General features: G+C 36.2%; 1 protein-coding gene across 1 annotated transcript; it reads left to right on the top strand.

Moving 5' to 3' along the window:
* Positions 1-8,085: 8,085 nt before the first annotated feature.
* On the top strand, positions 8,086-9,485 carry LOC140971830 (uncharacterized). The gene is made up of 2 exons (XM_073434338.1): positions 8,086-8,161; positions 8,950-9,485. Exons 1-2 carry the CDS (start codon positions 8,086-8,088, stop codon positions 9,483-9,485), a joined length of 612 nt encoding a protein of 203 aa, XP_073290439.1.
* Positions 9,486-13,021: the final 3,536 nt, after the last annotated feature.

A 13,021-nucleotide genomic window follows, 5' to 3' on the forward strand; every position in this document is an offset into this window, starting at 1 on the left:
AATCGATTGACCTTCTAGTTATACTAGTCGAAACGGACGGGTGAAAAGACGATTATATCCTTCCGGGAGGCTTCGGATCATATCATTATGGTTTGCTCCTGTCGTCTCTGGATAGTCTGCAAGCTCGATATTCTTTCTTCTTTCTATCAATCCTTCCAATTTCAAGAATCCACCAGATTTTTCCAAATCTTTAATCCAAGCCTATGGATAAGGTTTCAATAAACAATAATAGTAACTGCAAATTAATAGAACCTCAAACTTTCATATTCAGGATTACTTTCGGCTCTAAGAGCACACATTCTCGGTATATTGAATCCATATATGTTTTTTTTTCATGACGAGATACTCAGATGACAAATATATAATTTATTGTTACCTAAATAACATCTAGCAATTTAAATCAATCCCAGTATAAAAAAGATTAAATAAAAAAGAATGTTTTAGGTCAGCACCCATTGATGTAAATTGACATAAAGTCAGTATACCTTGTACTGGAAATTCCTAGGTACGAGAACCTCATCCTTCCCTGATTTCAATCTCCCTGCCAAACATGATCCATTAATCCACAAAATTGCTTTTATTCTTTGGAAGACATTACATTTTCATAGGGTCTTAAATCAAATCGAATCGCCCAAACCGTAAAACCAAATAAAATCTTGTATCGATTTTTAAGCACTCACGATTTGAGTTGTTTAAAATTTTATTAAAGCAAACAATTAATTTAGTTCAAATTTTACATAAAAATAAATCAAATCAAATCGATCCAATTTGATTTTATTAATATAAAATATTATATAATAAATTTTGTTAACTTAATTGATATGATCAATTAAAGAGTTTAAGTGTTTAGAAGGGGACTAAATAAACATTTAGGATATTTTGGTTCCTTTTCTGAAGTATAAATCAGTTCTTTGAGGAAATGATAATAAAATCTTGTTTGTCAATATAAATCAGTCAACTGATAAAAGTGCGAAAATAGACTGAAATATAGATTGAATACTTATGAAAAATATAGTGCAATAATGAAATGAACACGGGAATTTTTATGGATGTTCGGAGACTTCAGATGGTCTTACGTCACCCCTTCTATCGCGAGGATATGGTTTTACTAAAAGACTTTGATATATTACAATAAATTGTAACAATCCACGTCAGTTGGTCTTACACTGTCAAACTGAAACTCTTAATCTATCAACACTTTACAGTGAATAATTGCTCTAATTGGTAGCCTGAATACTACGGATTAATACAATGAACTTAGAGCTTGAATGTGCGATTTGTAATATTGAGAGAATACTCGAATAATGTATCACAACTGATTGTTCGTGTGTTCTTTCAGTACTTGATTACCCCTCTTCAACTGATTCGATCTCAACGGTTGTATTTAATGCATTTAATGACAAATATCCGTTGAATCGTCGTCTAGTTACTTTATCTGATAGTAGTACGAGGTATTCTTATTCATTTGTTCTGCTTTGGTACGACCTGTCAATCTATCTGCTGATACTTTAACTGATGACGTGACCAACTGATTAGAAGTCACTGATTAGCCGATCAGTTGAGTTAGACAATATCAGTTGTAACTGATGTCCTATTAGTTATGATACTTCAGTTGATGAGGTTTTTCTAGTTCAACTCGAATGAAGTCTTTAGTTTTGATTACTCGACTTTTCGATCAGTTAGATTCTTCAGTTCTCTTGTAGATTAATTTGTCAAACTCTGAAACTTATAATATTCCAAAAATTTCTCCTTTTTCGTTGTTTGACAAAAATTAGATTTCATGAACTGATGATAGAGAAAAAAACTGATTGTAGATAAAATAATGTACATATTCGTACATATTTAGGAAAAATGATTTTATTGATTTTGAAAGAGGTAAGTACAGATTCGTACAAACATTTCAAAAATAAAAAATAAGCATCTTCAGACTGACAACAGACTTAGGACGCTTAGATTATTTCTTTTACTTTTTATCAGCCGGTCCTTTATCAGTTGGCTTGTCTGGTTCACTTCTCTTCTTGCTGCTTGGCCCTACTGCCTCTGTCTTCTGTTCTTCACCCTTTTTGTCAACACCCATCACTCTTGTGAAGAGAAAGAAAGATGAACTAACTTGAGCATGGACCTCAGCCAGCCGATTCTGCGTTATGTCAATCTTCTTAGATAGACTTGTATGAACAAAATCAATCCGATTGCTGAGTTGTTCTTGGGAGGAGAGCAGTGTAGAAATTGTAACCGATTCTCTTTTAATCTTTTCGACTGAGTCAAAAAGGGCACTTCCATCTTTTGTCAGCTTCTTCAAGTCCTTCATTGCATGTTCTTTTAATGCGTCCAGGCTAAAAGGATGCAGTAGCTGAGTAGATTCGATTTGACTGATATGTGAACCAAGATTGTTTACTTTTGAAATAATGGTGTCCAGCATGACATAAGTTTCTAATGGCATTTCAGGGTATAATGCTTCAGTTGGAGCCTTTTCTTTTCCCTTTCCCTTATGAGAAAATTGCACAACAAAAAGCTGATCTGGGGCAACATCTTGGTCTATATATGCGGAAAATTCCTCTACTATTGCTACTGGTACTGACTGACTGATAGGCTGATCCAGATGATCAGTTGAAGAGTTAAATGCCTTAGCAGTCTTTTGAGCACCGAACAAATTGAAGAGTGGCTTCAGACATAAAGAAAGTCTCAGGAAGCAGATGGTTGATGGATGGCAATCCAGTTTAAGCTGATGGTTCCTGGACTGAGGTAGTGATTATTTGTTAAGTTGGTAATTGAACTTATTCAGCTTTAGTTCCCAGTTCAGTTGTTGATAGCATTTCTTGATCTCCAATAGTAGTTTCAACAACTTCAACAGAAGCTGAATCATCTTGGTATTCCATTTGAATATCCTCAGCAATTGATTGCAGCAGGTCATCTACATTTGCCAATGTCAGATCTTCTTCAGTATATGTAGACGACTGCACTGTTGGTTCAGAAACCGGTAAGATAATCAAACCTGCAGATAAAGAGGGTTGTTCATCGGTGGAGAATGGAGGGAGGACTTCTGAAACCAGTTCAACTTGTTGAACTACAACTGATTCTGTTTCATCTGGAGCAGTTGGAATGTCCTCCTCAACTGACTCACTTGGAATTTCTTCCTCAGCTGATCTTAAACTGCTGGCTTATACTGGAACGTGCAATTGTCGTCCCATCTCCCAATTCTTCACTTTCAGCTGAAGGAAGATGAGATCAGTGTCCAGTTGTTGAAAAATTGCTCTGTCTTCATAGGCAGTAGGACCAGCTGGATCATAATTTGACTCCAGTTCAGCTGTCCCCTCAGCTAACCTCTTGATTCTCATAAGATCAAAGAAATATGATCTTCTCTCCATGGCCTGGGCGATTGTGCTAGGGCTTAGACAACCTTCATGACAGCTTATTCCAATGAAGATGAACTGTTGCAGAACTTTATTCTTTGTCAACTTCTTTGCAAGAGTGACTGTTCTGAAGTTCACTCATTCATCGTAATGTTCCAGCTTCAGTTCATCATGCTCACTGATAGCTTGAATAATAAGATCAATTTGCGTTTGAATGGAATTGCTAGGTCTTGGTTTCTCAATCAGCTTTGCCTTGCCCTTTGGATAAGTTAGGGCATGAACGATGATAAAACTTGAGTTTTCATGCTTTTAAATTCATGGAGTTGATGCACAAAGGGGCTGCCATGGTAGGGTCATCAAAAAGGGACGAAATTCAGTATGTTTAAAGATAATTAAGGGGCACGATTTAGGGCTGGTTGAGGCAATGCTAAGGCTGCATGTTTCTGTGGGTTTAAAGGAACTAGGGTTTCGGTTATAGGGCTCTTGAAGGGGCAGGAGATGAGCTACTGTTGGTACGTGTCCAGGGGTCCTAAGAGTGTCTAATCGTGGTCCTAGATGGCTAGTACTGTACCTGGTGCAATGAGGAGGGCTGTAGATGCTAGGATGGAGACGCGCGAGGCTTGAAGGGCACAACTTGATGGGCTGTGCATGCTTAGTTCATTATGTCTTGTCCAGCAGCTTGTTAAGGGCTTGGTCATGGTCTTAGGAAGGTTGCATAGGGGCTGGTCTTGTTGGTTAATGGCTAGACCCGAAGGGGTGCAAGGTTGTGAGGCTAGGGTTTCGTTTGGATAGGGCAGAAAATTTCAGTAGCATTTTAGGCTTTTCCGAGGGTGTTAAATGGATTGATTTGGGTTGCATAGGGTATGGTTAGGTGCGATTAAGCTATGGTTAAAGTTTGGTTAAGTTTCGAGTCGATTCGGGTTGAAACTGAGATGTAGGTTCAAGTTTTAAAACGAATTGAGAAATTAGTCGAGGAGCTTAAGTTTACGTCTAATAAATGTTTATGGGTGAATTTTAAGGGGTTATGTTAAGTTTGGATGGATTTTGATCGTCGTTTTAAGGTCTAAGGGCAAATTGAAAAAGTTATGGTTTCAGTAGCGAAACGATTATTTTACACCTAGAAAATGTTTGACGTCCTGACAGTGCCCTTAGTGCTGTAATGAATGCTAAAATATTTATTTTGAAAGTTTATTGGATTTCATGATGAAAAACGTTAAATGCTAAAATACTTGTTGCATGCTTTGTTTAAAAGAAAAATGTTATATGCTTGAATTTTTATAAGTGATGGATATGATTAAAGGTTGAAGGAGGTGACTTGATTGTAACTAATACGAATACGAATACAAAAGGATATGATTATATGTAAGGCCAAGGCTCAGTTGATGGGTGAGAGTGTCGCTGATGTCCCCGTCGCATGGTTATACATAAGATTGATCAATCAACTAACAGCTGAAACGAAAGTCACAATTAAGGATCTGAATTCAATAAAAGGGAAACGCATACATATATGATGGAAGGAAAATGATATGATGAAAGGAAAAATGTTTAAAGTTATGCACGTTCATTTTAAAGCTATTTTATTAAAAATATTTTTCACTATTTCATGTGAATGTATTTATACTACTTGTTATAACGATTAAGGTTTGTTGAGTCATTAGACTCACTATGTGAGGATGATTTTGATGATGTTGGAGGACTTGATGCTTGAACTGGCTGGACTGATGGTGCACATAACCCGAGGACCTTTGCTAGTTTTCCGCATGAGTATGATTTTAAAGATTTTATGAATTTAATGTTGTTGAGTGGTTTTGAGAGAATTTAAGAGTTTATGCTATTTTGAAAAATGCTAGTTTTAGGTTTGGTTTGACGATTTATGATTGTTTGAACATTTCATGTTTGCAATCTTGATTTTGATGTTAACAAAACTTTTTATTGTGTTTCTAACATATTTACTCAAGTGTGAAGTTGCAAACACAAGAAAGAAACTGAAACTGAATTTCGCCAAACTGAATTTATGGTGAGCTTCGGTATTTTGATGATATTTCTCAGCAAGATGATTCAACTGACAATTCGCCAAATTGATTGATCAGAAAACTCAATTTGAAACAAGTCGTATTTCATATCGATTGGACAAAATCGGATGTTATCTAGTTCTAACTGATCGCTGAATGGCCAAACTTATTGCACGAAAACAACAATTAGTTGGGTATGAGCATTTGCGATATTTTGGTCATATCTCTCAGCTAGGTTATTGAAAAGAAATCATTCAGATATAAGACCATGATCTACAAATCGTCTTCAAAATTCAAAGTCTGAATCAAAGCTTAAGATGCTGATAAATGGTGATGACAATACTGGTTTTGCGAAAAAATGAAATCAGCCTTAGCTGAAACTGAACTGTTGAGCAGTTGACCAGTTGAACTGAACGACCAGTTGACCAGTTTAGGCTTGGGAAAATGTCTAGCAAGACAAATTTGACCGTTGCAATTTCAGAAACAGTACAGAAACTTTCCTAACAGTCATATGCTTATGTCTAACGTATATATTAGTATTGGGGCCTATAAATACAACATCTTGAAGATCAAACAAGATCTTTTGAAGAGGATTTAAACTATGGGAAGTTAACATGAAGAAATCAGCTAGTTGAGAGTACAAGCCCTTGTGTGAAGATACATTTGAGATGTACACTGTAAAGGATAAATTCCTCACACATAGTCACTCAAACATATACAAGAGAGTTGAATTTCAAGGATTAGTTGAGTGAGTCTTGCACAAAGACGTTAAACTTGTGTAGGTAGTCTTTGCACAAAGACGTTAAACAAGTGCTGGCTGATAGGTGTTGCCTTCAGTCTAGTTGAGTGCTAATAGTTCAGTTAGGCAGTAGTGTAAGTCTTAACCTGAGTGGGTTTGTACAAAGAGTTGTATAAATCAAAGTCTTATATTTGATCCTTCCCAAGGTGGAAGAAGGGGTGACGTAGGAGCATTTGAAGTCTCCGAACATCCATAAAAAAATTTGTGTCTATTTATTTATTACATTTACTTATCATTTCCATTGTTTTAAAGATGCATTGTTGAAGCATTTTATGTGTTTTTCAAATACCAAAATATTGCATACCAAGTGTTTGATAAAATGTTCCAACCCAAATATTTTTACTCATTCAACTTGAATATATTTTAAATACTTTACAAAATATTTAGTCGGTTTCTACGAAAGATTATTTCGAGTGTCTTCCGCTTTGTTTGAAAGCCAAACTCGATTTAATTTATGAATGTTAAATATTTCAAGAATCGAGCTATTGTAGCTCAACGATTTCCCCCAAACCGATCCTATCAATGATTTTATGTTTTGTACTGTGTTTTGTATTTTGAGTAAAATAGTTGATGAGTTATTTTAAATGGTGCAGATGATTTATATATGTATGTAAGTATATTTGGCCGAAAGTATTTTTTTTTAAAAAATTCTAGTATATTTTAAAGAAAAACGAGTAGGCGACATTTCAGTTTGTATCGGAGCAACGTTCTTGCAAAGGGTTGTGCCACTGCCAGTTCCGGAAAGCTTAGTCGTCAAGCCTCAAGTCTATAAGTTTAAATGCTTTACATGGTTTTAATTATGGTATCTGCGTGTTTACATAGTTTATAAGCTTAAGATAAATGTTTAAATGCTTTTTGAATTTAATTTATATTTATGCTTAAGTTGCTCGAAAAAGGATTTTTATATGCTACATGGTTAGAAGCTTAGATTTAAATGCATGTTGGTTACGTTTAGAATTTGTAAAACGTTCATATATAAATCCTCCTAGACCCGCACCTAGTACCCATAGGCAAGCTGATACTAATGAGGATCGTAGAGATAATGCACCCCCACCTCCCAATGAAGATGCTGCTACACGTGTTTTGAAGGGTATGGCGCGTTTATTTGAGCAGAAAGCTCAGCAGGCTCCGAGGCTACAACACAATATATATGATCAGTTCCGCAGGCTGGGTCCGAAGGAGTTTTCTGGCACTACCGACCCATTTGTTGCTGAGGGTTGGATTAGATTCCTTGAGGTACACCTCCGTCATCTGAATATGAGGGATGTTGACCGAGTTAGGTGTGCTACTTATATGCTGCGAGATGATGCTTCTCGTCGGTGGGAAGGAGCTGAACATGGTGTCAATCTAACCACCTCATTTGGGCACAATTCAAGAACATTTTCTATGAGAAGTATTTTACTACTGACATCCGAGGACGCTTGAAAAGGGAGTTTATGACTCTCTGTCAGGGAGACATGTCGGTGGCTGAGTTCGTTAGGAAGTTTGATAGGGTTTGTCACTTTGTGCCCTTTATTGCTAGGGGTGCTGCTGAAAAACTGAGGCACTTCTTGGATGGCCTTTGACCAACTATACGACGTGATGTGATGTTGATGCGACCAGAAGATCATGCAGCTGCTACTGCTTGTGCTTTCCAAGCTGAGCAAACCTTGAAAGATATTAACTTTGAGATGTAGCAGCACCAGAGCCAGTCAAGAGGCAATTTACGGGACCTCCCAAAGCTCATAGGCAGCAAAAGCCCCAAGGACAATGGAAGAAACTGAGGCAACAGAAGCCACCACATTCTGGAGCCCCAAAACCTGAAAAGAGGCCATTGTGCAAAGAATTCAATGGCCCACACTTTGGCAAGCGCATGTGAGGAACATACAAGTACTTCATATGCAAGGAGGAAGAACATAAGGCCATTGACTGCCCAAAAGAAGAAATGGCCAACTGTTGGCAGAGCTTATGTTATGCATCTGAGAAAGCAAAGGCAGAGCCAGACACGACTCTGATCACTGGTAACCTAATTGTTTAACATTTTTATATTACTTCTATTGCATGAAATGTTAAATGGGTTAGTATAATTGAATGGGATAATAAAGAACTTATATGAAACTAGGTTGCATGCTCTATTTTAGTTGAATTTAAGGGATGACATTGAGAATTATAGAAATTGAGCATAAAATTTAAGCTCTAATAATTCAAGAGAATGAATTGAACAAAATTTAGAATTTTAGGGCTAAAGATTGGAGGAAACGAAATTTGGGGCATATATATTGCATAGATCGAAAATTTAAAGGCTAAAGTGCAAAAATCGAGAGTTTAAGGGTTGAATTGTACATGGCCGAGAATTCAAAGGGCTAAACTGAAATTTTTAAGAAGTTTAGGGACTGAAATTGATATGACCGAAAGTTCTAAGGTGAAATATGGAATTTTCAAAAATTCAGGGGCTAAATTGCAAAGTTTTGAAAGTTCAGGGACTGTTTTGTGAATTCTGGAAAATTTCAGTAATTTCTGGAAGTTAGGGACAAAAACAGTAAATTGGAAGGGGATAGAGCTGAAATTGAGTGAATTCCAAATTATTTGGGGACAAGATGCAATTTTCGAAAACTTAAGGGCCAAATATGAAGAATTTCGAAACTTTAAGGGATAGAAATGCAATTTTCGATAATAATTTTAGAAAAATTGTGTATTTTTCAAGAATTATAAAGGTTAAGTGATGTAAATATCGAAATTTTTTGGTAATTAATGATAGAAATTCTTTAATTTTTCGACACGATTGGATTTGATGGCATAATTCTCACAGGAAGGATATTCATTTTAGGTGTAGCTACCTATGCATTGCTGGATTCAGGAGCTACACACTCATTCATATTCGAGACGTTCGTAAAGCTACTAAAGATTATACCCGAGGATTTGGACTTAAGAGTTTCCATTCCATCTGGTGATCAAATGGCTGCATCGAGTATTGTGTATAATTTGGAGCTTCGTTTACAAAATGATGTGGTTCGAGCAGATCTTATCGTCCTCCCGATTCCTGAATTCGACATCATTCTTGGCATGGATTGGCTATTTTCTAAAGGAGCTTCGATAGATTTTCGACATAGGTCTGTATCTATTCGACCACCCAGCGGGAAATCTTTTGTCTTTGAAACAACAAAGAACAAGCAAATGCGGAACATCATCTCCTGCATCTGTGCTAGGAAACTTATGAGACGAGGCTGCCAAGCTTTTCTAGCATGTATTACTTCAACATCTATTCCTGTCAGTCTGAAGTTAGAGGATGTTGAGGTTGTCAGAGACTTTCCTAGCGTCTTTCTTGAGGACGTTTCTAGCAGTTAGGGTCTAGTCTCGTGGTTAAGGGCTAGGGTCGAAGATCTCATGGATCGACTTGGTCTAGGGTTTGATGGAAAAAGGGCCGAAAATTTCTTAAGGTTCTTAGTTTGTTTAAGAGGGTTCTAAATGACTTGATTTGGGTTGCATAGGGCATGGTTAGGTGTGATTAAGCTATGGTTAAAGTTTGGTCAAGTTTATTTATGATTCGAGTTGATTCGGGTTAAAACCGGGATTTCGCTTCAAGTTTTAAAACAAATTATGAAATTTAGTCGAGGGCCTAAGTTCATGACTAAGAAATGTTTATGGGTATGTTTTAAGGTGTTATGTTAAGGTTAGGTGGATTCGGGTCGAAGTTTTAAGGTCCAGGGGTAAAATGAGAAAGTTAGGGTTTCAAGGGCAAAACAATCATTTTACACCTGAAAAATGTTAGGAGTCCTGGCAGTGTCCTGAATGCTGCAATAAATGGCAAAATTTTTATTTGGAAAGAAAATGGAATTTTATGATGGAAAATATTAAATGCCAAAAAACGTGTTGTATGCTTGTTTTAAAAGGAAAATGATATTTTATGCATGTATTTTTTATAAAGAGATGGGAACCGAATACCGAATTTTCATAAGCCCAGGCTCAGTAACGGAAAAGTGGTTGTTGATTTACCCGCCTCCTGATACCATAGTTACAGCTGAGATTGATCAATCGACCGAAAGATGAAAGGATGATCACAATTAACGAACGGATTTCACCCCAAAAAGAAATGTATATGTGTATGTATATGATGAAAGGAAAAGTATATGATGAAAGAAAATGTTTAAGTTTATGCATGTCATGATAAAGCTATTTTTATTAAAAATATTTTCACTATTGCATGTGGACGTATACATATTACTTGTTACTATGGTTAAGGCTTGCTGAGTCAATAGACTCACAAAGTGTGAATGATGCAGGAGAGGATTTTGATGTTGAGACGGGAGGGTTGAATGACTGAACTGGCTGGACGGATGGTGCACTAACCCGAGGACCTATCCATTGCTAGTTTTTCCGCACAACTATTGATTTTACAGTACTTTAAAGATTTTGATGACTTCTGGATTTAAGAGTGGTTTTGAGAGGATTTACAACGTTATGTTATTTTTGAAAAATGTTAGTTTTAGATTTTGTTTGACGTTTAAGATTTTATGTGTTTTTTACTGATTTTCAAGTAAATAGATGGTGAGTTTATTTTAATGGTGCAAAGTATATATATAGAACCATCAGATAAAAAAAGAGCAGCAAAGTAACTAGACTGAAGACAAAAAGGAAAAATTCTAGTACATTTTAAAGAAAATGAGTTAGAGACGTTTCAAGTCTTGACCTGGTGGAGTGAATAGAATCCTTAATAATACTCCTGTTGTTGGTCTAGGAGGAGGAAGAGACAATGGCATGTTGATTTTTCTAGAAAGAGGGGGGGTTGTCACAGCTATCAGGTTCAATTTTTCAGCAGGCTTATTAGAATCCTCGAGTATTTTAATATGAGCTAGAGGAACGACCTTTATTGTTGTAGGTACAAGTCTAGTTCTAGTTGTTCTGGACTTTTTCGCTTGAGGAGAAAGGGTTGTGATCTCAGAGTCATTGGATCAGTTTCTTTTTTGTCTTCAGTCTAGTTACCTTGCTGTTCTTTTTTTATCTGCTGGTTCTATTCTCTAATCAGATCCTTTCCATTCTCTTTCTTGATAACTATCATCCCAGAAAAGGTGACATTCAGAGGTCGTCCTTTTTTTCTGAGAGAGAGAATGTTTGGTGCAGAGAGATTTAAACTTGTGCAGAGTTATTGAGTTACTCTGTAAGGCTACCGAATCTTTAAACATTCTGCTCAAAGGGATGGTAAATCCGACTGATCGCTCTTCGTTAAAGATCATTACTTTGAAAATTTGGAATAGGATAAATGACCGGTTGACTTTGAGTCGTGCTGTCATACCTAAGAACTTCTTTGTTGTATTGGCATCAAACGATCCTGCCTTTTCTAGAATAGGATTAGCCACAACGTCAGCCGAAAGTTGATATTCTAACTTAATTTCTTCCTTGTTTTCAGATGTCTCGATGTTCTCCCTAGATGCAGAGAACTTCAGCTTCATTTTCTCAACTGCCTGCTGAGGAACTAAAGAAAATTCAGTTAGCACTTCAGAAGGCAACTGAAAAAGTGTAGACAAATAACCTTCCTCAATCAACAGATTGTCCTCTCCCGGAGGCATCAAAATCTTCCCATCATCAATTACTATACCTCTGGCATAGAAAATTTTCATTTCTTCCACGTAGATGTCCAACGAAGAACTGAGGAAGTTTCGGAGTCCAGATGACTCAACAACTTTGAAAACTTGATACAGAGCAACATCTTCCATTGAGTAAATAGATTCGAAATATGCGACAAGTGCATTCATGATGTAGGAAAGAGTTGCTGGAGCAGCCAATCTGAAATATGTTCTTAAGATATAGAAATTAGATGAATTTTGAGACGAAAGAAAAATAGATAAACTCGAAGAATACTAAGAGAACAGATATGGATTTGAAATGAGTATCAAGTTTGATTTTAAACCTGATAGTCGATTTGGACACATGTCTCGATATTTAAATAAAATTTTGAATATTGAATCGATATCAAAACCAAAAAAAATCATTAAGTCACTTAAAATCGTGATAAACAACATTGAATGACTCTTTAAGATAATATTAAATTATGGAATCAGTTGAACTAAAAACATTTTTAGTACTCTGATATTGAACCCGACTGAAGAATAAAAATCCAGTGGCTAACTGATGTATATTTAATCAGTAGAGTTTTATGATTTAGTATTCTCCCTAAATTCATGCATTAAGATAAATCATTAAGTCCTAAAATGTTTATGAAATAAGAGAACTTATTCTTGGATAGTGGTTTGGTGAAGATGCTTGCTGCTTGTTGTTCAGTTGAGACGTATTCCAATCTAATATCATTTGTCAATACATGATCCCGAAAAAATGATGGCGATTGTCAATGTGCTTAGCCCGGGAGTGTAAGACTGGATGGTATGTGATGTCTATTGCGCTTGTATTGTCACAAAATATAGGTGATTCTTTGGCATCAATTACATAATCTTTCAGTTAATGTTGAATACATAATATCTGAGCACAGCAGCTCCCAGCTGCCAGATATTCAGCTTCTGCAGTAGATGTGGCAATTGATGTTTGCTTCTAACTGAACTAAGAAATCAGTCGGTCTCCAAAAAAATGACATGATCCGCTTGTGCTTTTTCTGTCAAGCTTACACCCTGCATAATCTGCATCAGAATATCCAACTAAATTGAACGATGAGTCTTTAACATACCATATCCCAACTTCTTGAGATCTTTTAAGGTATTTAAAAATTATTTTAGGTGCTGAATAATGTGATTGTTTTGGGTCAGACTGAAACCGTGAACACATACAAACTACAAACATGATATCTGGTCTACTTACATTTAAGTACAATAAAGAGCCTATCACCCTCAATATAATGTTACCTCAACTGATAATACTCTTTTATCTTTATCAAG

Source organism: Primulina huaijiensis, chromosome 1, assembly GCF_012295235.1.
Source record: "Primulina huaijiensis isolate GDHJ02 chromosome 1, ASM1229523v2, whole genome shotgun sequence".
NCBI lineage: Eukaryota > Viridiplantae > Streptophyta > Magnoliopsida > Lamiales > Gesneriaceae > Primulina > Primulina huaijiensis.

Bases quoted from the DNA above. Each gene is read 5' to 3' on its own strand.
- LOC140971830 (XM_073434338.1), top strand. From the start codon at position 8,086: ATGGCCAACTGTTGGCAGAGCTTATGTTATGCATCTGAGAAAGCAAAG. The intron at 8,162-8,949 runs GTAACCTAATTG...TAATTCTCACAG, and splicing joins AGACACGACTCTGATCACTG to GAAGGATATTCATTTTAGGT.